A 25,222-nucleotide genomic window follows, 5' to 3' on the forward strand; every position below is an offset into this window, starting at 1 on the left:
ATTTCTTCTAGAATTAATAGCAGAGAATGTTTGCCAAGTGTTTTTAAAAATAAATGCTCATTTTAGAAAATATTTCCAAGCTTTCCATTCCTAAAATAAAAAATCTAGTTGGTTATCATTCTATCTATACAATTTCATATTTTGTTATTTTCACTTAATACATATTTTCCCACAACATAAAAAATGTTGAAAGAACATTCAATTCAAAGTGAGTAAAAATACATTAGAGGAAACTGTACAAATTCAGAGCATCAGAAAGAGTGTTGGTAGCTCTCCCCCATAGATATACAGTTGAAAGTATAAGATGCCTCAAGAGTATGATGTAAAAATTTTGTTTAAAAATAGAAATTATTAAAAATGAAAAAATAAAAATTATAAAAAATATTCTGGTTTCACTTTTGTTAAATGTAATCTTTTAAAGATAATTCACCTTGATAATAGTCTGACAAAATTTGATGCTAACTAAATAAATCCTTTTTAAGGATTCAAAGAAAATAAGTATTTTTAATTAAAGAGACCAATAATGACGGTTCTAGAGCTGGAAAGTATAAAGTGTTCCATAAAGTACCTCAGCCTCTATGCCTGAGTGTCAGCCTGTGTTGGGACTTACATTTCTGAACTATTTAGGAATTTATTAAAAGATTCAGAGCATGGAAAATGATGAAAATAAAGACAAAAATAAAAATGGTATTTTTTCCAGCGAACTGTTGTTATGCCTTTTGGAGGGATGGGAAAATATGAAAAGATTTCCCTGACTTTTTGTGGGACAGAACAAACACTAACTGGTTGATGAGTGGAAGTCCGAAGTACCTTCGGACACCCTTAGGTTTGGTCAGTAAGTAAGGCTATAAACAGGTGGGTCACAAATCAAATGAACGACCTTCACCAGCACAATTTACTTCTTTCTGGATCAGAGGGTGCCCAAAGAATTCGACCTCTAGCTCTGTAAGCAAGTTACTGGCTTCACAGCCTCCTAGGTATCGGCGTGACAGTTTCATCCTTCGGTCTGGGAAGAAAAATAAATACACCACCGCCCCCGGCCTCAGCCGTACTTTGTGGTACCTGGGAACCCCCTGGATGTGAAGCAAGCACCTCAGAAATAGAGGCCAACTGCCAGGGACTGCAGTAGGCAAAAAAGGAGAGAAAGCTTAAAGAGGTAGGTAGGAGGATGTTTTATTCCTCTTCTAGTTTAAACTTTGACTTGCAGTGCTTACATAGGAAAATTCTATAGCCTCTCCAGATTGAGGACCTCGCACAAGCATCCAGAGAAAGTGACCCACGGTCAGCCTTGTACCCCGAGGCCTAACGGGCCATTCCGTCCGGAACGTAATGGGTCAGCGGAGGGCGGCCTCGAACGCGAACGCGTAGGGTAGGAGAGGCGGGAGATGGGGGCGGGACGACATGGCTGCCTGACGCTGATTGGCTGATGGAGCTCGTCGCCTGGTGCCATTTGTTGTTGGATCAGCGCACCAGACGCAGTCTGCGTCCTGCACGTGCAGCCGTTTAAGCCGCGTCAGCGCCTGTGAGGACCCCGGGAGAGCAAGCTGCGGAGAGGTGAGTGGGCCGCCGGCTCTTTTCCCAGTACGGGTTTTGTCCCAACACTCTGGGCTTCCTAGTAGTAGCTGGACTTCGGGCCAAGTGAAGAACTGTTGGTGTGGGTAGGGGTTGGGGTCTTTCTGCTTCCTGCCGGAGAGTCCAGTAGCATGGTGCGTGTCCGAAATCTGGAGTTGAGGCCTGCAGGAAAGGCGAAGGAGCATTTTTGACTACCTGGTACTACACCATTCGTGTTCAGAGAAAAAGACTCTCTGAACACGGATGATTGTAGAACTACTCGTGTATACACTCTCTTTCGCGAAGCTAGTTGTTTGTTGGAGACATTCGGGCCACTAATCACCCCTTCCTTCCCTGCCAAACTTCAAGGCCTTGATCCCTGGTCAGTCTCCCCCTCTCCCGTCAAAGAAACTAAATAAACCCCACGCGAAACGTCGTACCCAGTTTTGAAGGGAGAAACCTTGAGTAGTATCTGAAAAATTTCCCCTCCCCCTTAATATTCAGTAAGACGTATTGGGAACCCTTCAGTGAGAAAATAAATTCTATCAGCAGATTTTGGGGAAAAGCCTAAACTTCACCGGGACATGGTGATTGCTAGAGTGATTAGATAAATGGTTCAACTAATTATTTAAGGTTAAAAATTGAAAGTTGCTCAGTAGTGTCCGACTCTTTGGGACCCCATGGACGATACAGTCCATGGAATTCTCCAGGCCAGAATACTGGAGTGGGTAGCCATTCCCTTCTCCAGGGGATCTTCCCAACCCAGGGATCGAATCCAGGTCTCCCGCATTGCAGGCGGATTCTTTACTGTCTGAGCCAAAAGGATGAATATAAATGGTATTTCTCGGTAAGAAACAAAACTTTAATTGCCCTTTTTGCAAAAAGTTTTGGGGAGGAACAACAGTTAATTGTGTAGTTTGGAGGTATATGTGTGAAAAGATGATTTATGCTTTTAAAGGTACAACTCTGATCTCTGATTCTGACTGAGCCTAAATGTGCATGTTTGTATTTTTATAAAAACTGAACTGGAAGCCACCATGGAAGATGAAGATTGGGAAGCAGAAATAATCAAACCTCATATGTCTTCCTATGTTCCTGTATTTGAGAAGGTAATAAAATTTAAAGTTTGTAGTTATTGACTGCTACAGATTCTATTAAAGTTGAAAATCTCTATGGTGAGAAAGTTCATCTGCGGTGAGAAGCATGCTGTGCTTCTCCATGTGATTGTTATTAACTGTCTTATAGGGAATGATGAAGCATGCTAAGCCTCAAATAGAAGAAAACAGTCTGACATAATTTAATAATTAAAACCTAAAACGGGTATAATATTATTAGCAACTTAATTTAAATCTCAGTGATTTAGAACTTATTGTGGGTGAAAGCAAGCTTGTGTTAATGCCGTTGAATGTCTCTGAGATCCAGTTATATAGAAAATGGAAAAATAAAATTTCGTTTTTGGGTGGCAATTTGAATTCTGAAAATTGGTTTTATACAAGCAGGGCTCTCAAGATGAAAACATTAGGCTGGTTCAGATGGTAACATCAGTTTGATCTTCAGATGTACAAAACTGCAGATCTTTTCCCTCAATAGCTTTTGAAGAGTTAAACTGTAATTTAGATGAGGGGGTTGTGGAGTGGGTTTTTGGATTTTAGTTTTGACTTTAAGATGGTGAACAGAGTCTACTTTGGAAGACAGTGTATTTAATGGATTGCTTTTACGTAAATGTTATCTACTTGAAAATGTCTCCAAAAGTCAGTTTGTTTTCCTTTTAGGATTTCCAGTTTGTATTTATGTTAGTCAATTCTGACACTTTCTATTTCAAGTGATGTCTTAGTAGAAATTCTTAATTTACCCCAAAACTTAAAATTTAATTCTTTGTCTGTCTTGAATTTGGTCTGTTTGCATATAAAGTTTAGATTAAAATACCTAAGATGTTAATCTGAGTTTATCATGTTTCTTGCTTTGGGACTTATTTTAGAAATAACATTTTTTTGTATGTTATCTTTTTATAGTCTTCTTTATGTTACAATATCATAAAATATTGTAAGACTAAAAGAGGAGAAACATTACCGAACAGTCTTGCTCACTAGCACAAATGCTCTGTTGAGGTTTTAGTAAATTTTCTTATATATTTCCCAAACACATTTTTATATGGATTGTAATGATTGTACATAATAGTAGTGTTTGATTTCAGCTTTTTCATTCTTCAGCACTAGCTATTCCATATTACTGACTTCCTAAAAATAATTTTTTATGGTTATATAGTATTTAATGGACTAGAACTACCATACTGCTAAGTCACTTCAGTTGTGTCCGACTCTGTGCGACCCCATAGACGGCAGCCCACCAGGCTCCCCCATCCCTGGGATTCTCCAGGCAAGAATACTGGAGTGGGCTGCCATTTCCTTCTCCAAAGTATGAAAGTGAAAAGTGAAAGTAAAGTCGGTCAGTCCTGTCCGACTCTTGGCAACCCCATGGACTGCAGCCTACCAGGCTCCTCCATCCATGGGATTTTCCAGGCAAGAGTACTGGAGTGGGGTGCTGTTGCCTTCTCCAATAACTACCATAACATATTTGATTTTCTGTTGGTAGAAATTAAAGTGTTATCTTTGCTCTGTAGTATTGTCATGAATATCTACAGTTCATTATTTAATTTGGGAGTATTTTTTCAAAAATGGAATTACTTGGTCAAATAATTTTTTATGGTTCTTTTTTTCCCAGATTCTTGGTAGATTTTTTCTAATAACACAGTTTAACTCACAGGTACAGATGTTCTTCCATTTAGACTTGTCTAATTTTTACTTTTTCTTACTCTGAGATTTTGTCTTAATTAAGTATTATTCGAACGGTATACTGCACTGTAGCATGTTGTGCATGGTTATTGCAAAGGGTGTCTGAAATTGAGAATGGTCAACTGTCAGGCTTCCAGATTTACCTTTTGGGAGTCTTTGTGCTATTCAGTAACATACTTTGTTTCTTGATATTGGTCATACTGATTGAGTATTAATTATGTTAATATTTCTACCTTAGGATTCTTAGTACATATCTGTGTGGGGCCAATTTGTAGTAAATTTTTTGCATTTGTCCACAAACTTAACACCTGGTGCTAGATGTGCAGTTAGTAATTTGACCTACTTGACTTGAAGGAACATGATGCATTCAGTGGCTTTGTTTGCTTGTCTTCGTTGAATAAGCTGTGTTGAAGCTAAGGATGAGCACATGACATTTTTATGTAGGAGAAATCTGAGGTCTTTTCTTTAGCCTGTTTTCTTTTAAAGCACCATTTGATTGGTTGGTCTAATTGCGTTTCTGTTTCAAGAAGTGACTGGGTTTCCCTTTTGTTCAGTTTGTATTGGCTGTGAGATCATCTTGGATTGGTAATAAGATCTGTGATCAGCCTTTTCTTAATTTAAAAAATTGGGAGTATGGTTGATTTACAATGTTGTGTTTCTGCTGTACAGCAAAATAGGTCAGTTATACATATACATATATTCATTGTTTTTTAATCTTCTATTCTTGTATAGATCTATACACAGTATTGAATAGAATTCCCTTTGCTATTCAGGAGGTTCTTATTATGTGATAAACCTTTTCTGAATGCTTCTAAGGATCCTTCTAAGGAGATTTAGTATTAACACAAGCTTATATAATTTTGAACTAACAGGTTGCTCTTCTGGTAGTTTTTAGAACTTCCCAATGCTAGTTTTTGAAGTGAGTGTACCATGCGGGGATAGAATAATAAAAAAATGTGAGGTTGAGAAATATTTGGTAATCTCGCAGTTACAGTAGTCCAGAAATGGTTAGGCATTTGCACATTGCGTGCACACTTGTTGGGGTGAGAGATGAAATGGATGAGCGTGATGACTGTAACAGGATACTGGGTTTGCTTGCTAGTTGTAATATTTGTTATTAAATGACCGATGAATCTACACACTCATCTCTTCTATCTGATCTTTTTGCCTTTTTTCTGGTGTATTTCAGAAGGCATATACTCTTGTGATTAAAGTGGAAACTGCTTAAGATAATTAGTCCATTCACAATTATTATTTTGAAATTTATAGTGTTTGAAATAATGTTGTTTTAAAATTTCTAAATTGGTTCACTTGGATGAGTAAAGAGGTTATAAAAGTTTTATAGCTAAGTGTTCTAAAAATAGGTAATGTTAAGACCTAAGACTCATTCAACAAGTTTTTTTGAGCCTTATTAGATGCTGGAGTTAGTGGTGAACATGATAGATAAGGGGCTTGCTGGTATGGATGTTGTATTTTACTGGAGGAGGCAGAATAAGCACATTAAAAATCACATACTAACAGTGAAAAGTATTAAATAATAATTTAATAATAATAGTAATAAAAGAATCAGGAAACTCTCTGTGTGTGAGGGAGAGAGGAAGAAAATTGATATGGGTAGATTTAGATCATATGGAGAGGAAAATATTTCTTGAGACTATGACTCATGAGCCGGAAACCTGAAAGAGTCCCAATAACACATGATGTGCAAAGATCCTGAAGAGGGAACAAACTTCCGGTATCAGGACAACAGAAAGAAGTACAATGTATTAGTTGCCTATAGATGCTGTAACCAATTATCACAAACTAGATAGCTTTCAGTTCAGTTCAGTTCAGTCGCTCAGTCGTATCTGACTCTTTGCGACCCCATGAATCGCAGCACGCCAGATCTCCCTGTTCATCACCATCTCCCGGAGTTCACTCAGACTCAGATAGCTTACAGTAACAGAAAAATTTCTCTTATAGTTCTGGAGGCCAGAAGTTAGAAACCATGGTCTCAGCAGTGCTATTTTCCTTCAGTAGGCTCTTGGAGAGAATCCATACTTCTTCCAACTGCTGGTGGTTATAGGCAGCCTTGGCTTGTGGCTGCATCTCTTTCTGTTGTCTTCACTTGGCCTTCTCTGTGTTTGTGTTAATACCCTTGGCCTTTCATAAGGACACTTGTGATGACATTTAGGGCCTACTTGGATAATCCAGGTTAATCTCTTCATTTCAAAATTTTTAGTTATATTGGTTAAAACTTTTTTTAAAAAAATAATATAACACGCATTTCAGAAATTAGGGCTTGATATCATTGAGTGGACATTATTCAATCTCCTATAGCTAGTATAGAGCTATTTCAAATCCTAAAAGATGATGCTGTAAAAGTGCTGCACTGAATATACCAGCAAATTTGGAAAACTCAGCAGTGGCCACAGGACTGAAAAAGGTCAGTTTTCATTCCATTCCCAAAGAAAGGCAATGACAAAGAATGTTCAAACTACCACACAGTTGCACTCATATCATGCAGAGTAATGCTCAGAATTTTCAAAGCTAGGCTTCAGCATAAACCGAGAACTTTCAGGTGTTCAAGCTGGATTTAGAAAAGGCAGAGGAACCAGAGATCAAATTGCCAACATCCTTTGGATCATAGCAAAAGCAAGAGAAGTAAAAAAAAAACCACCTGCTTCATTGACTACGCTAAAGCTTTTGACTATGTGGATCACTTCAAACTGTGTAAAATTCTTAAAGAGATGGGAATACCAGACCACCTTACCTGCCTCCTGAGAAACCTGTATGCAAGGCCAGAAGCAACAGTTAGAACCGGACATGAAACAGTGGTTTGGTTTCAAATTGGGAAAGGAGTACCTCAAGGCTGTATATTGTCACCCTGCTTATTTAACGTATACGTAGAGTACATCATGTGAAATGCCAGGCTGAATGTAGCACAAGCTGGAATCGAGATTCCTGGGAGAAATATCAATAACCTCAGATTTGCAGATGATATCAGCCCTATGGTCGAAAGCAAAGAGGAACTAAAGAGCCTCTTGATGAAAGTGAATGAGGAGAGTGAAAAGGCTGGCTTTAAATTTAACATTAAAAAAAATGAAGGTCATGGCATCTGGTCTCATCACTTCATGACAAATAGATGGGGAATCAATGGAAACAGTGAGAGACCATTTTTCTGGGTTCTAGAATCACTGCAGGTGGTGACTGCAGCCATGAAATTAAAAGATGCTTGTTCCTTGGAAGAAAAGCTATGACCATCCTAGACAGCATATTAAAAAGTGGAGACATTACTTTGTCAACAAAGGTCCATCTAGACTAAGCTATGGTTTTTGAATAGTCATGTATGGATGTGATAGTTGGACCATAAAGAAGGCTGAGTGCCAAGGATTGATCCTTTTGAACTGTGATGTTGGAGAAGACTCTTGAGAGTCCCTTGGACTGCTAGGAGATCAAACCTGTCAATCCTAAAGGAAATCAGTCCTGACTATTTTGGCTACCTGATTTGAAGAGCAGACTCATTAGAAAATACCCTGATGCTGGGAAAGACTGATGGCAGGAGGAGAAGGGGATGACAAAGGATGAGATGGTTGGATGGCATCATGTAACTCAATGGACGTGACTTTGAACAACCTCTGGAAGATGGTAAAGGACAGGGATGCCTGTAGTGCTGCAGTCGATGGGGTTGCAAAGAGTCAGACATGACTGAGTGACTGAGTAACAACAAATATCTAGTATGGCTAAACCATAGTAAGATAAGGCAAGATTTGTAGAAAATGAAATCTGAGAAGGAAAGAGAAAAGGAAGAAAGGGGCAGGACCCTGGAGATAGAGGTGGACATATAGTTGATAGGACTAGATGGGCTGGATATGGGGAACGCAAGAGAGAGTGATGCTAAGTTTTTTTATTGAAGCAAGTAGATGGATGATGGTGCTCTTTACTGAAATGGGAAATATGTGGAAGATGAACCATTTTGGGAGAGAAAAAAATCAAGAATTCTGTATTTGCAGTGTTCAGTTTCAGATGCCTAAGAAAAGATTTAAGTTAGGATATTAGTCAGTAGTTGTTGCTTAGGAGAGGAATCAGAGCTGTAGGTACAAATTTGGGATTTATCTATTTTAATAGGATTTAAATCTGTGAGAGTGGGTAAAGTTGGATGGAATAAAACAGACTTAGAGAGCTCTGCCATGAACTGTGGGGCACTTTGACTTCAAAAGTATGTTAACTGGGGAGTTGGCAAAGGAGACTGTGGAGGGAGTGGCCATGGGGCAAGAGGAAAACCTGGGAAGTATGTGTTCCCTAAGCCAGAGAGGGAAGTAGATAGCCTGTTGTTTCAAATGCTGCTGAGAGCTCTGGCAGTATGAAGCTTAAAAGAAGTAATTTTATTACACAATATGCTTATTATAAGCTTTTTGAGTGCAGAGGTGAGGATGGAGGCTAGCAAGAGCAGCTTGAAGGAAATATGGAATGTGAGAAAATAGAGGCAGCAAATGTAGACAAAATTTTTTGCCTACAATGGAGCAGAGAAATGATGCAGTAGCTGGAAATTATTTTTAAGGTATGAAAAATGTTAAGGATTTTTATGATGAAAGATGAATTCTATTGAAAAAAAATTTTTTTTTTTTCTAAATTTACCTTAGAGTGTATGTGGGATGTTAAATTCCATCTTCTGAAGATTGTTTGGTAATAATTTTTCAGTTGTTTGGTACCAGGGTGTTTCATTACTTTTTATCAGTTATATGAAACTGAGTGTTGTAACACTTATAAAACTAACCTTTTGGGGGTCTCTATTCATCCAGTAGTATTTTGGATACTAGAAAAGAGAAAGTCTTCAGTGTTTCACTTTAAATCGGGAAAGCCGGATTACTTTTCTTGTTTGTCTTATCATCTATGGTAATCATAAATTGGAACTTTTTACTGTAGCAGTTACCAAAATCTCAAGCCATTTCAAGGATTTTATTGTATGTTTTTAGTAAGTTAGAAAAATAATTGAATGTCTTTTGAGCTTTATAAAGGTGGGTTTTGTGTTGTTTTTTTTTTTGTGGAAAGGAAAGTTTGCTTTATTTTGGATTCTGGGAACCAAGGGTGTAGGGTGAGGAAGGGTGGACTCCTGTCCAAAGGCCTACTCCCCCCATCCCTGCCCCACCACTGACAACCACTGGGCAAGAGCTTTTTTTAAAGTCAGTGTATTTTGTGAAAGAAACTTTGGAGCAAAAGTGTTACCTGAAAATGTTAATACCTACCTTGGTGCACTCCCTCCAGTTTTAGGTTTATTTAAAGAAACTTATTTGACAAAAAAATTGATTTTTCTAATTCAGTCAGTTAATTGAAGTGTTACCTGTAAACTTTAGGTCACTTTTTGTGCTTAAATTATCGAATTTGATTTTGAAGAGTTTCAGAGCTCTGTTCAAAATTTTTGCCTTTAGCATCAGAAACTTGTTTGAGAAGAAGCAGCCTGTTACATACCTAAATGAGTTGAGGATGGCTTTTTTCCAATAAAACTTTATTTCTAAAAACTGGTGACCCACCAGATTTGGCTTGTGGCTATAGTTTTCTGACCATTGTTTTAAGTACTATATTAGTATGCTATACATACAATTTTAAAGTGAAGGTGTTTTAGAGTAGTTAATAAAGGAACATGCAGTGACCCAGGAAATCTTACATCCTTTAATTGTTTTGTTCTGGACAAAACCCAGTTGTTATACTCATTTTTATTATTCAAAGTAGAAAACTAATCTTTTCTTTTTTCTTACAGGATAGGTATTCTTCTGGAGCAAATGGAGACACTTTTAACAGGACTCCGGCTTCATCGTCAGGTATGTGTTAAGGCAAAAATGCAGAACTGTTTTTAGGTTAAGGGCTTCATCCAATGGATGAGAAGCAGACTGGTAGATACCTTGTCAAGGAAGTTTTTTAATTTTCTAGTGAGACATTCCGGAGAAGGCAATGGCAACCCACTCCAGTACTCTTGCCTGGAAAATCCCATGGGCAGAGGAGCCTGGTAGGCTGGTGTCTCTGGGGTCGCTAAGAGTCAGACATGACTGAGCGACTTCACTTTCACTTTTCACTTTCATGCATTAGAAAAGGAAATGGCAACCCACTCCAGTGTTCTTGCCTGGAGAATCCCAGGGACGGGGGATCCTGGTGGGCTGCTATCTGTGGGGTCGCACAGAGTCGGACACAACTGAAGCGACTTAGCAGCAGCAGCAGTGAGGCATTCTGGCTTGAATATTTTGGGTTGGGAGCCTCTTAACAATTAAAGGAAGGGAGAGAAGAAAGAGTGTAGTATTACAGAGTGTATCTTTGATTTAGTGGGTTTGCTGTAAAACTTTTGCCCAGCCTGGAAGTTGCATGTTTGGCTTTCAGGCTGCTATGGGAATTCCTGATATCAGGATTCCTGATATAAGGCAGTAGGAGAGTAGACTCAGGTGTTGAAGCAGGTTACAGTGATGGCGACCTGTCAGGGTAGCAACTATTTAAATCAAACTTATATCAAATTAATACACATAAATCCCTTGGATTTCCTATACACTAACAATGAGAAAATAGATATAGAAATTAAGGAAACAATCCCATTCACCATTATGTCAAAAAGAATAAAATACTTAGGAATAAATTGACCTCAGGAAACAAAAGACCTATATTTAGAAAACTGTAAAACACTGATGAAAGAAATCAAAGATGACACAAATAGATGGAGACATATACCATGTTCGTGGATTAGAAGAATCAACATAGTGAAAATGAGTATACTACCCAAAGCTATCTATAGATTCAATACAATCCCTATCAAGCTGCCAATAACATTTCTCACAGAACTAGAATAATTAATCTCACAATTTGTATGGAAACACAAAAAACTTCAAATAGCCAAAACAATCTTGAGAAAGAATGGAACTGGAGGAATCAACCTGCCTGATTTCAGACTATACTATAGAGCTACAGTTGTCAAGACAGTATGGTACTGGCACAAAAACAGAAATATAGATCAATGGAACAAAATAGAAAGCCCAGAGATAAATCCATGCACCTGTGGACACCTTATCTTTGACAAAGGAGACAAAAATATATAATGGAGAAAAGACAATCTCTTTAACAGGTGGTGCTGGGAACACTGGTCAACCACCTGTAAAAGAATGAAACTAGAACACCTAACACCATACACAAAAATAAACTCAAAATAAATTAAAGATCTAAATGTAAAACCAGAAACTATAAAACTCCTAGAGGAAAACATAGGCAGAACACTCTCTGACATAAATCACAGCATGATCCTCTATGACCCACCTCCCAGAGTAATGAAAATAAAAGCAAAAATAAACAAATGGGACCTAATTAAACTGAAAAGCTTTTGTACAACAAAGGAAACTATAAGCAAGTTGAAAAGACAGCCTTCAAAATGGGAGAAAATAATAGCAAACAAAGCAATTGACAGTTAATCTTAAAAATATACAAGCAGCTCAATACCAGAAAAATAAATGACCCAGTCAAAAAATGGACCAAAGAACTAAACAGACATTTCTCCAAAGAAGACATACGGATGGCTAACAAATACATGAAAAGCTGCTCAGCATCACTTATCAGAGAAACGCAATTCAAAACCACAATGAGGTACTATCTCACGCTGCTCAGAATGGCTGCTATCAAAAAGTCTATGAACAATAAATGCTGGAGAAGGTGTGGAGAAAAGGAACTCTCTTACACTGTTGGTGGGAATGCAAACTAGTACAGCCGCTATGGAAAACAGTGTAGAGAGTCCTTAAAAAACTGGAAATAGAACTGCCATATGACCCAGCAGTCCCACTGTTGGGCATACACACTGAGGAAACCAGAACTGAAAGAGACACATGTACCCCAGTGTTCATTGGAACTCGGTTTACAGTAGCTAGGACATGGAGGCAACCTAGATGTCCATCTGCAGATGAATGGATAGGAAAGTTGTGATACGTATACACAATGGAATATTACTCAGCTATAAAAAGAACATATTTGAGTTCTAATGAGGTGGATGAAACTGGAGCCTATACAGAGTGAAGTAAGTCAGAAGGAAAATCACCAATACAGTATATTAACGCATATATATGGTTTAATTTAGAAAGATGGTAACAGTGACCCTATATGCAAGACAACAAAAGAGACAAATATAAAGTACAGGCTTTTGGACTCTGTGGGAGAAGGCGAGGGTGGGATGATTTTAAGAGAATAGCATTGAAACATGTATATTACTATATGTGAAATAGATGACCAGTCCAACTTCAATGCATGAAACAGGGCACTCACAGATGGTGCACTGGGACAACCCAGAGGGATGGGATGGGGAGGTACATGGGAGGAGGGTTTGGAACAGGGGGACACTTGTACACCCATGGCTGATTGATGTCAGTGTATGGCAAAACCCACCACAATATTGTACTTAGCCTCCAATTAAGTTAATTAAAAAAGTAAAATATTTAAAAAAAGATAATATGAGCCTCTTTGGGATCTGAAAACTAACTTAGGGAGGTCCTCGGCAAATAAGAGAAACAAATCAAAATAAGGGAGCTGTTGTTTTTCCCCTATCACTTGTCTCCATCTTGTTCGCCTACATTTTTTATGAAGTTGAGAAGATAGCTGAAAGTGGTAGGACCTGGGCTAGAAAATTAAACTCATGACAGTAGTCTTTGATTTTAAGTTCCCAGCAGGCTGATATGCTACTTCTAGTATTTTTTCAGTTAAAAAATACATATAGCAACAAAATTTACTGTAAACCATTTTTAAATGTACTGTTCAGTGATATTAAGTATCTTCATGTTGTTATGCAGCCTGACCACCGTCTACCTCTGAGACTTTTTCACCTTCCCAAACTGAAATTTCAAACCTAGTAAGCAATAACTCAACAATCACTCCTCTCCTTAGCTGTTGGCAACCATTGTTTACTTTCTATGAATTTAAGTTACTATGAATTTTCTATGAGTCTCTGTGACCTTGAGTAACTACTTCTTTTAAGTCTTACTCTCATGCAAGAGAGGGGCTTTCTTGGTGGCTCAGTGGTACAGAATCCACCTGCCTAATGCAAGAGAGGTGTGTTCAATCCCTAGTCAGGAAAATCCTCTGGAGAAGGAAATGGCAACCCGCTCCACTATTCTTGCCAGGGGAATCCCATGGATAGAGGAGCCTGGAGTTGCAAAAGAGTCGGATATGACTTTGCAACTAAAACAGCAACTAATGTAAGAAAGAGGGCCTGGTGATACCAAGTAGTTTCATTTCTCTCATCAAAAATTTGTGAATGAAGTAAAACATTTTTATAGTTAAGGGAGCTACTGGCTTACTGAAGCCCTGTCCTAATGTGAAAAAACCTGTGGAGAGGTAGTTTATAAAATGTAAAAGCTGGAGTGGGGGTGTTGAGAGAGTTCATCAGGTTAAAGCAGATTTAATTCCCATGTTCACCTTAAGTTCAGAGTAATCCTCTTGATAGAAGGAAGTGAAGTTTAGACGAAATGCTTTTGTTATTGTCAAGATACACTTAGCTTTTGTAAACTTTTAAATGCAGCAGTTTAATATAGAATATCCTGATTCTCAAAAGTTTATGAAATTCCTGCCTGCTGAAACCCCAGCAAAAGGCTAATAACCATGTGTATGTGTATGTACTTGAAGTATTCAAAGAAGAAAATTGGGTGAAAGTAGTCTAAACTTAACATATCTATATGCATAGATCATTGTGTAATCAGAAGAAACCTTGTTCTGTGAGGTGTCAAAGATAACTTTCATGAAGGAATGAAAGTTTGAATCTATAGTATATTAAGGTGTAACATTACTTTGTAGTGAAGTCATCAATAAGATTGAAATGGCCACCAGCTAAAAACGTGGACTTCTTTTAGCATTAGATCTTGAACGTTCAGACTAATGAAGTAAAATCAATAATAAAAATATAGTTCGCCTGTTTACCTTCTGAATAACAAGTACTTTGGTATCTCTTTTTTAATTGGTTTCTTTTTCATTCAAATAGATTTTCATATTATAGAAATACATACCAGGGCAATGAATGCTATCCTAAGTTACTATCTAAATATTCTTATTGCAAAAAAATGAAAAAACTTAAATGTAGTGGTGAAAAGAAAGAAAATAATCTGAAATCTTGACTTCAGGGTTTAACCACTTTTGTTAAACTCTGTTTTGTTAAGTCTGTTGATTCTGATATTTTAGATTTCTTTCTTTTTTTTAAAAAATTACTTATTTGTCTGAGTCTGCTCTGTTGCAGTGTGTGAGCTTCTTTCTAGTTGAGGCGTGTAGGCTCAGTAGCTTAGTTGCCCTGTGGCATGGTGGGATCTTAGTTCCCCAACTAAGGATCGAACCTGTGTCCCCTCCATTGGAAGGCAGATTCTTTTTTTTTTTTATTATTTATTTTAATTGGAATCTAATTACTTTACAATAATGGTGGTTTTTGCCAGACTACCAGGTTCATCTGTATTGCCAGTTATTGTAGTTCATTTATAATTACATCATGAGAAACACTGGGCTGGAAGAAGCACAAGCTGGAATCAAGATTGCTGGGAGAAATATCAATAACCTCAGATATGCAGATGATACCACCCTTATGGCAGAAAGTGAAGAGGAACTAAAAAGCCTCTTGATGAAAGTGAAAGTGGAGAGTGAAAAAGTTGGCTTAAAGCTCAACATTCAGAAAATGAAGATCATGGCATCACTTCATGGGAAATAGATGGGGAAACAGTGGAAACAGTGTCAGACTTTTATTTTTTGGGGGCTCCAAAATCACTGCAGATGGTGACTGCAGCCATGAAATTAAAAGATGCTTACTCCTTGGAAGGAAAGTTATGACCAACCTAGATAGCATATTGAAAAGCAGAGACATTACTTTTCCAACAAAGGTCCGTCTAGTCAAGGTTATGGTTTTTCCTGTGGTCATGTATGGATGTAAGAGTTGGACTGTGAAGAAAGCTGAGTGCCAAAGAATTGATGCTTTTGAACTGTGGTGTTGGAGAAGACTCTTGAGAGTCCCTTGGACTGCAAGGAGATCAGCCCTGGGATTTCTTTGGAGGGAATGATGCTGAAGCTGAAACTCCAGTACTTTGGCCACCTCATGCGAAGAGTTGACTCATTGGAAAAGATACTGATGCCCGGAGGGATTGGGAGCAGGAGGAGAAGGGGATGACAGAGGATGAGATTGAGACGGCTGGATGGCATCACTGACTCTATGGACGTGAGTCTGAGTGAACTCCGGGAGTTGGTGATGGACAGGGAGGCCTGGCGTGCTACAATTCATGGGGTCGCAAAGAGTCGGATACGACTGAGCGACTGAACTGAACTGTTGTGTGAATACTATGTAATACAGTATGACTATACAGTTGAAGTAAGAAATAGATTTAAGGGGCTAGATCTGATAGATAGAGTGCCTGATGAATTATGGACGGAGGTTTGCGACATTGTACAGGAGACAGGGATCAAGACCATCCCCATGGAAAAGAAATGCATAAAAGCAAAATGGCTGTCTGGGGAGGCTTTACAAATAGCTGTGAAAAGAAGAGGCGTGAAAAGCAAAGGAGAAAAAGAAAGATATAAGCATCTGAATGCAGAGTTCCAAAGAATAGCAAGGAGAGATAACAAAACCTTCCTCAGCGATCAATGCAAAGAAATAGAGGAAAAGAACAGAATGGGAAAAACTAGAGATCTCTTCAAGAAAATTAGAGATACCAAGGGAACATTTCATGCAAAGATGGGCTCGATAAAGGACAGAAATGGTATGGACCTAACAGAAGCAGAAGATATTAAGAAGAGGTGGCAAGAATACACAGAAGAACTGCACAAAAAAGATCTTTGCGACCAAGATAATCACGATGGTGTGATCACTCACCTAGTGCCAGACATTCTGGAATGTGAAGTCAAGTGGGCCTTAGGAAGCATCACTACAAACAAAACTAGTGGAGGTGATGGCATTCCAGTTGAGCTGTTTCAAATCCTGAAAGATGATGCTCTGAAAGTGCTGCACTCAATATGCCAGCAAATGTGGAAAACTCAGCAGTGGCCACAGGACTGGAAAAGATCAGTTTTCATTCCAATCCCAAAGAAAGGCAATGCCAAAGAATGCTCAAACTACTGCACCATTGCACTCATCTCACACGCTAGTAAAGTAATGCTCAAAATTCTCCAAGCCAGGCTTCAGCAGTATAGGAACCATGAACTTCCAGATGTTCAAGCTGGTTTTAGAAAAGGCAGAGCAACCAGAGAAGAAATTGCTAACATCTGCTGGATCATCGAAAAAGCAAGAGAGTTCCAGAAAAACATCTATTTCTGCTTTATTGGCTATGCCAAAGCCTTTGACTGTGTGGATCACAGTAAACTGTGGAAAATTCTGAAAGAGATGGGAATACCAGACCACCTGACCTGCCTCTTGAGAAACCTATATGCAGGTCAGGAAGCAACAGTTAGAACTGGACATGGAACAACAGACTGGTTCCAAGTAGGAAAAGGAGTACGTCAAGGCTGTATATTTTCACCGTACTTATTTAACTTATATGCAGAATACATCATGAGAAATGCTGGGCTGGAAGAAGCACAAGCTGGAATCAAGATTGCTGGGAGAAATATCAGTAATCTCAGATATGCACATGATACCACCCTTATGGCAGAAAGTGAAGAGGAACTAAAAAGCCTCTTGATGAAAGTGAAAGTGGAGAATGGCTTAAAGCTCAACATTCAGAAAACGAAGATCATGGCATCTGGTCCCATCACTTCATGGGAAATAGATGGGGAAACAGTGGAAACAGTGTCAGACTTTTTTTTTTTTGGACACCAAAATCACTGCAGATGGTGATTGCAGCCATGAAATTAAAAGATGCTTACTCCTTGGAAGGAAAATTATGACCAACCTAGATAGCATATTGAAAAGCAGAGACATTACTTTGCCAACAAAGGTCCGTCTAGTCAAGGCTATGGTTTTTCCTGTGGTCATGTATGGATGTAAGAGTTGGACTGTGAAGAAAGCTGAGTGCCAAAGAATTGATGCTTTTGAACTGTGGTGTTGGAGAAGACTCTTGAGAGTCCCTTGGACTGCAGGGAGATCCAACCAGTCCATTCTGAAGGAGATCAGCCCTGGGATTTCTTTGGAGGGAATGGTGCTGAAGCTGAAACTCCAGTACTTTGGCCACCTCATGCGAAGAGTTGACTCATTGGAAAAGACTCTGATGCTGGGAGGGATTGGGGGCAGGAAGAGAAGGGGATGACAGAGGATGAGATGGCTGGATGTCACCACTGACTCTATGGACGTGAGTCTGAGTGAACTCTAGGAGTTGGTGATGGACAGGGAGGCCTGGCGTGCTGCGATTCATGGGGTCGCAAAGAGTTGGACACGGCTGAGTGACTGAACTGAACTGAATACAGTATAGAACACAATATATGCAAAACTCTGTTGTGTGACTGTACCACATATTTGAATTCTTTCTTTAATGCACATTTGAGTTGTTTCCTTTTTTGTTGTTACGAGCAAAGCTACCATGAACATCTCTTATTTTCCCCTGTTTGCTAAATATATGTTTTAGGTTATGAATGGTGTTGAATTGTATTATGTAGTTTAATCTGTGGAGATAATTACTTTTTTAATCTGTTAATGTTGTTAATTAATTACCTTTTTAGATGTCTGATGGTAAACACCCTTGCATACTGGAATAAACTCAACTTGGTCATACTGTTGTACCTGTTCAGTTTACTATTGGGATTGATTTGCTAATATGTATTTTTGAGATTTTATATCTACTCATGAGTAAAAGAGGTTTAATTTTCTTCTGTCTTGTCGTATAATAATTACTATGGCCTTGTGGAATGAATCGGGGAATAATTCCTCTTTCTATTTTCTGGTAGAATTGTATAATGTTGGAATGATTTGTTCTTTAAGAGTTTGATAGAACTCACCTGTGAAACTACATTTAAATAGGTATGATACAGAGATTTGAGTACTGGTTCCCTTTCTGTAGGGAAACAAAAACAAACCTTCTGTTTTTGTTTTCTTGAGTCAGTTTTGGTGAATCAGAACTTTGCTGTTTGTCTTTTTTTTAGATTTCAGATGTAAGTGATATATGATATTTGTCTTCATTTTTCTGACTTGCTTCACTTAATATGTTATTCTCTGGGTCTACCCATTTTGCTTCAAATGGCATTATTTGTCTTTTTTTAATGACTGAGCAGTATTCCACTGTGTGTGTGTGTGTGTGTACACGTATTCTTTGTCCTTTCCTCTGTTGATGGGCATTTAGATTTCTTCCATGTCTTGGTTATTGTAAATAGTGCTGCTGTTAACATTGGGGTGCATGGGGTGTATGTATCTTTTCAAATTAGAGTTTTCTCTGGATATATGCCGAGGAGTGAGATTGCCAGATCATATAATAACTTACAATACTAAGGAACCTCTGTAACGTATGGAGGTTTTCCATAGTGGCTGCACCAGTTTACATTCCCACCAATAGTGTAGGAGGGTTCCTTTTTCTCTACACTCTCTTCAGGATTTATTATTTTATGACAAACCCAGCCAACATAGTGATTTATTTTCAGGACCTTTTAGTGACAGCCATTCTGACTGATATGAGGTTATGCCTCATTGTAGTTTTGATTTGCATTTCTCTGATAGTTAGCGGTGTTGAGCATCTTTTCCTGTGTCTGTTGGCTATCTGTATGTCATCTTTGGAGAAATGTTTGTTTAGGTGTTCAGCCCATTTTGTAATTGGGCTGTTTGGTTTTTTTGTTGTTGTTGTTATTGAGCTGTTTGTATGAGCTCTTTGTACATTTTTGAAATTAATCACTTGTTGGTCCTATCATTGGCAGATACTTTCTCTCAGTCTGTAGTGTGTCTTCTAATTTTTTTTTTTTTACGGTTTCCTTTGGTGTGCAAAAGCCTATAAGTTTTGATTAGGTCCCATTTGCTTGTTTTTGTTTTTATTTCTGTTGCCTTGGGAGAGTAACCTAGGAGAACATTGGGTAAGATTTATTTCAGAGAATGTTTTGCCTTTCTTCTCTTTTAGGAGTTTTTAATGTGATTTTTAAAAGAATTTTAATTAATTTTCCCTTTCTGATATTTCCTTGTAAGTGTTAAAAAATGCAATGGATTTCTATATGGTAATCTTGTATCCTGCTACTTTGCTGATTTTATCAGTTCTAGTAGTTTTTGTGTGGAGTTTTTAGGGTTTTCTATATATATTATCATGCCATTTGCATGTAATGACAGTATTACCTCTTCCTTTCCAGTTTGGGCATCTTTTATTTTTCTTATCTCGTTGCTGTGGCTAGGACTTCCAATACTATGTTGAATGGAAATGGTGAGAGTGGGCATACTTCATTTTTATTTATTTTGCGGGGGGGGGCATACTTGTTTTAGATTTTAGTAGGAAGGCTTTCAGCTTTTTGCTTTTGAATACTATGTTGGCTGTGGGTTTGTCATAAATAGCTTTTATTATGCTTGGATACGTTCCTTCCATGTCCACTTTGGTAAGAGTTTTTATCATGAATGAGTATTGAATTGTATCAAATGCTTTTTCTGCATCCATTGAGATGATCATGTGGTTTTTGTCTTTTGTCAGTATGGTGTATGTATTGAACCATTCTTTTGACCCTGTGATGAATCCAGCTTGATCATGGTGTATGACTTTTTATGTGTTGTTGGATTTGATTTGCTAATACTTCCTTCACAATTTTTGCATCTATATTCACCAGAGGTACTGGTCTGTAATTTTCTTTTTTGGTAATGTCTTTGCCTGGTACCAAGGTGATGGTGATGTCATAGAATCACTTTGGGAGTGTTCTTTTCAGTCTTATGGAAGAATTTGAGAAGGATTGGTTCAAGTTTTTCTTTGTATGTTTGGTACAATTTTCCATTTGTGCCATCCAGTTCTTAACATTTGTTTGTAGGGAAATTTCTTTTTTTTTTTTTAGTAATATTTTGGTCCTTATATTTAAAAAAATTTTAAATTTAGTTTTTAATTGAAGGATAATTGCTTTATAGAATTGTATTGGTTTCTGCCCAACATCAGCATGAATCAGCCATAGGTATACATATGTCCCCTCGCATTTGAACCTCCCTCCCACCTTCCTCCCAATCCTACCCCTCTAGGTAGTTACAGAGCCCCAGTTTGAGTTCCCTGAGTCATACAGCAAATTCCTGTTGACTGTCTATTTTACATAATGGTAATATAAGTTTCCATGTTACTCTCTCCATACATCCCACCCTCTCCTTCCTCCCCATATCCATGTCCATAAATCTGTTCTCTATGTCTGTGTCTTCATTGCTGCCCCAAATGATTTCACAGTACCATCTTTCTAGATTCCATGTATATGCATTAGTATAAAATATTTGTTTTTTTCTGTCAAACTTACTTCACTCATTATAATAGGCCCTAGGTTCATCCACCTCATTAGAATTGGCTCAAATGTGCTCCTTTTTGTTGCAGGAGTTTTAAAATTACAGTTTCTATTTTACTTCTAGTGATCAGTCTGTTCAGATTATCTGTTTCTTCTTGCTTCAGTTTTGGTAGGCTGTATGTTTCTAAAAACTTGTCCATTTCTTCTAGGTTGTTTAATTTATTGGCATATAATTGTCCATAGTATTCTCTTATGGTTTTTTGTATTTCTGCAGTATTGGTTGGTATTTATCCCCTTTTCATTTCTTGTTTTATTTCTGTTCTCTCTCTCTCTCTCTCTCTTGTTCTTGGTGAGCCTGGCCAGAGATTGTGGATTTTGTTTGTCATTTCAAAAAACCAGGTCTCGGTTTTATTGATTTTTTTCTATTTCTTAATCTCTATTTTAATTTATTTCCTCTTTGATCTTTAATGACTCCCTCCTCCTTCTGACTTTAGTTTTTGTTTGTTCTTCTGTTTCTAATTCTTTAGGTAACAGGTTAGGTTACTTGTTTGAGAGTTTTCCTTGTTTTGTGAGGAAGGCCTGTATCACTATACACTTCCCTCAAAGGACTGCTTTTCCTGCATCCCATAGATTTTGTATATGGTTATGTTTTCATTGTCATTTGTCTCAAGGTATTTTTAAAATTTCCTCTTTGATCTCATTGATCCTTTTTTTTTTTCTTAAGTAGCATCTTGTTTAGTCTCTGAATAGTCACTTTTTTTCTTGTTTCTCTGTGGTTGATTTCTGACTTCATGCCATTGTAGTCAGAAGAGATGCTTAAAATAATTTCTGTCCTCTAAAATTTGTTGAGGCTTACTTTGTATCTTTCATTTCAGTTCAGTCGCTCAGTCGTGTCCTTACTCTTTGCAGTCCCATGAATTGCAGCACGCCAGGGCTCACTGTCCATCACCAACTCCCAGAGTTCACTCAAACTCGCATCCATCGAGTCAGTGACGCCATCCAGCCATCTCATCCTCTGTCATCCCCTTCTCCTCCTGCCCCCAATCCCTCCCAGCATCAGAGTCTTTTCCAATGAGTCAGCTCTTCTCATGAGGTGGCCTAGAATGGGTCTAACCTAGAGAATGTTTTATGTGTAATTGAAAAGAATGTGTAGTATGTTTATTTTGGGGGTGTAATGTGACTGGTTCCAAATCAGGAAAGGAGTTCGTCAAGGCTGAATATTGTCACCCTGCTTATTTAACTTATATGCAGAGTTACATCATGCAAAATGGCAGGCTGGATGAAGCACAAGCTGGAATCAAGATTGCCAGGAGAAATATCAATAACCTCAGATATGCAGATGACACGACCTAATGGCAGAAAGCAAAGAACTAAAGAGCCTCTTGATGAAAGTGAAAGAGGAGAGTGGAAAAGTTGGTTTGAAGTTCAACATTCAGAAAACTAAGATCATGGCACCCAGTCCCATCACTTCATGGCAAATAGATGGGGAAACAATGGAAACAGTGAGAGACTTTATTTTGGGGGGCTCCAAAAATCACTGCAGATGGTGACTGAAGCCATGAGTTAAAAGACGCTTGCTCCTTGGAAGGAAAGTTATGACCAACCTAGACAGCATATTAAAAAGCAGAGACATTACTTTGCCAGCAAAGGTCCGTCTAGTCAGAGCTATGGTTTTTCCAGTAGTCAGGTATGGATGTGAGAGTTGGACCATAAAGCTTAGTGCCAAGGGCTGATGCTTTTGAAGTGTGATGTTGGAGAACTTTTGAGAGTCCCTTGGACTGCAAGGAGATCAAACCTGAATATTAATTGGAAGGACTGATGCTGAAGCAGAAGCTCCAGTACTTAGGCCACCTGATGTGAAGAACTGACTCATTTGAAAAGACCCTGATGCTGGGAAAGATTGAAGGTGGGAGGAGGGGGGTGTGACAGAGGATAAGATGGTTGGATGGTATCACTGACTTGATGAACATGTGATTGAGTAAGCTCCGGGAGTTGGTGATGGACAGGGAAGCCTGATGTGCTGCAGTCCATGGGGTCACAAAGAGTCTGAGCAACTGAACTGAATGTCCTGAAAATATCAATTAAGTCTGACTGTTCCAATATGTCATTTAGGATCTCTGTTGCCTTACTGATTTTCTGTCTGGAAGATTTGTCTACTGATGTCAGTGAGGTGTTAAAGTCTCCTCTATTACTGTATTCTGATCCATTTCTCTCCTTAGGTCTGTTAGTATTTGTTTTCTGTATTTCAGTTCATTTCAGTTGCTGAGTTGTGTCTGACTCTTTGCGACCCCACGGACTGCAGCACACCAGGCTTCCCTGTCTATCATCAACTCCCAGAGCTTACTCAAATTCATGTCCATCGATTGGTGATGCCATCCAACCATCTCTTCCTCTGTCATACCCTTCTCCTCCCATCTTCAATCTTTCCCAGCATCAGGATCTTTTCAAATGTCAGTTCTTCGCATCAAGTGGCCAAAGTATTGGAGTTTCAGCTTCAGCATCAGTCCTTCCAATGAATATTCAGGAATGATTTCCATTTGGATTGACAGGTTGGATCTCCTTGCAGTCCAAGGGACTCTGAAGAGTCTCTTCTCCAAAACCATAGTTCAAAAGCATCAGTTCTACAGCACTCAGCTTTCTTTATAGCCCAATTATCACATCCATACATGACTGCTGGAAAAAGCATGGTTTTGACTAGACGGACTTTTGCTGGCAAAGTAATGTCTCTGCTTTTTAATATGCTGTCTAGGTTGGTCATAGCTTTTTTTCCAAGGAGCAAGTGTCTTTTAATTTCATGGCTGCAGTCACCATCTGCCTTCATTTTGGAGCCCCCCAAAATAAAGTCTGTTAATGTTTCAGTTATTTCCCCATCTATTTGCCGTGAAGTGATGGGACTGGATGCCATGATCTTTGTTTTCTGAATATTGAATTTTAAGCCACCTTTTCCACTCTCCTCTTTCACTCTCATCAAGAGGCTCTTTAGTTCTTCGCTTCCTGCCATAACCGTGGTGTCATCTGCATGTCTGAGGTTATTGATATTTCTCCTGGCAATCTTGATTACAGCTTGTGCTTCATCCAGCCTGGCATTTTGCATGATATGCTCTGCATATAAGTTAAATAAGCAGGGTGACAACATACAGCCTTGATGTACTCCTTTTCCTATTTGGAACCAGTCTTGTTCTATGTCCAGTTCTAATTGTTGCTTCTTGGCCTGCATACAGATTTCACAGGAGACAGGTCAGGTGGTTTGGTATTCCCATCTCATTAAGAATTTTCCATAGTTTGTTGAGATCTACACAGTCAAAGGGTTTGGCATAGTCAATAAAGCAGAAGTAGATATTTTTCCCGAACTCACATGCTTTTTCAGTGATCCAGTGAATATTGGCAATTTGATCTTGGGTTCCTCTGCCTTTTCTAAATCCAGCTTGAACATCTGTAAGTTCACGGTTCATGTACTGTTGAAGCTTGGCTTGGAGGATTTTGAGCATTACTTTGCTAGCCTGTGAGATGAGTGCAGTTGTGCAGTAGTTTGAACATTCTTTGGCATTGCCTTTCTTATGGATTGGAATTAAAACTGACCTTTTCCAGTCCTATGGCCACTGCTGAGTCTTCAAAATATGCTGGCATGCTGAGTGCAGTACTTTAACAGCATCATCTTTTAGGATTTGAAATAGCTTAATTTGAATTCCATCACCTCCACTATCTTTGTTCATAGTGATGCTTCCTAAGGCCCACTTGACTTCACATTCCAGGATGTCTGGCTCTAGGTGAGTGATCACACCATCATGGTTATCTGTGTCATGAAGATCTTTTTTGTATTGTTCTGTGTATTTGCCACCTCTTCTTAATATCTCTGCTTCTATTAGGTCCATACCACTTCTGTCCTTTATTGTGCCCATCTTTGCATGAAGTGTTCCTTTAGTGTCACTCATTTTCTTGAAGAGATCTCTAGTCTTTCCCATTCCATTGTTTTCCTCTTTTTCTTTGCACTGATCACTGAGGAAGGCTTTCTTATCTCTCTGTGCTGTTCTTTGGAACTCTGCATTCAAATGGGTATGTCTTTCCTTTTCTCCTTTTCCTTTCACTTCTCTTCTTTTCTCAGCTATTTGTAAGGCCTCCTAAGACAGCCATTTTGCCTTTTTGCATTTCTTTTTCTTGAGGATGGTCTTGATCACTGCCCTTTGTACTATGTCAGGAACCTCCATCCATAGTTCTTCAGGCACTCTGTTAGATCTAATCCCTTGAATGTATTTCTCACTTCCACTCTATGATCATAAGAGATTTTATTTAGGTCATACCTGAAGAATCTAGTGGTTTTCCCTGCTTTTTTCAGTTTCAGTCTGAATTTGGCAATAATGAGTTTATGATCTGAGCCACAGTCAGCTCCTGATCTTGTTTTTGCTGGCTGTATAGAGTTCTCCATGTTTGTCTGCAAAGAATATAATATTTTTATATACTTATATATAAGTATTTGAAATATTTAAATATAATTTTAAATATAAAAATTTATATCTATAAATAAATATGTATATATTTATATAAATTTAGATGCTCCTATA

The 25,222-nt window shown here is 38.4% G+C and overlaps 1 protein-coding gene across 1 annotated transcript in view; it reads left to right on the plus strand.

Moving 5' to 3' along the window:
* The first annotated feature begins 2,341 nt into the window (after nucleotides 1–2,341).
* DDX4 (DEAD-box helicase 4) overlaps nucleotides 2,342–25,222 on the plus strand; it is a 71,149-nt gene continuing 48,268 nt past the window's right edge. Inside the window, exons 1-2 of the mRNA XM_040262547.1 lie at nucleotides 2,342–2,660; nucleotides 10,081–10,141. Of these exons, the coding sequence (XP_040118481.1) occupies nucleotides 2,589–2,660; nucleotides 10,081–10,141 (133 nt within the window). The 5' untranslated portion in view covers nucleotides 2,342–2,588. The remainder of the gene's footprint in view (nucleotides 2,661–10,080; nucleotides 10,142–25,222) is intronic.

Source organism: Oryx dammah, unplaced genomic scaffold, assembly GCF_014754425.2.
Source record: "Oryx dammah isolate SB20612 unplaced genomic scaffold, SCBI_Odam_1.1 HiC_scaffold_20, whole genome shotgun sequence".
Taxonomy (NCBI): Eukaryota; Metazoa; Chordata; class Mammalia; order Artiodactyla; family Bovidae; genus Oryx; species Oryx dammah.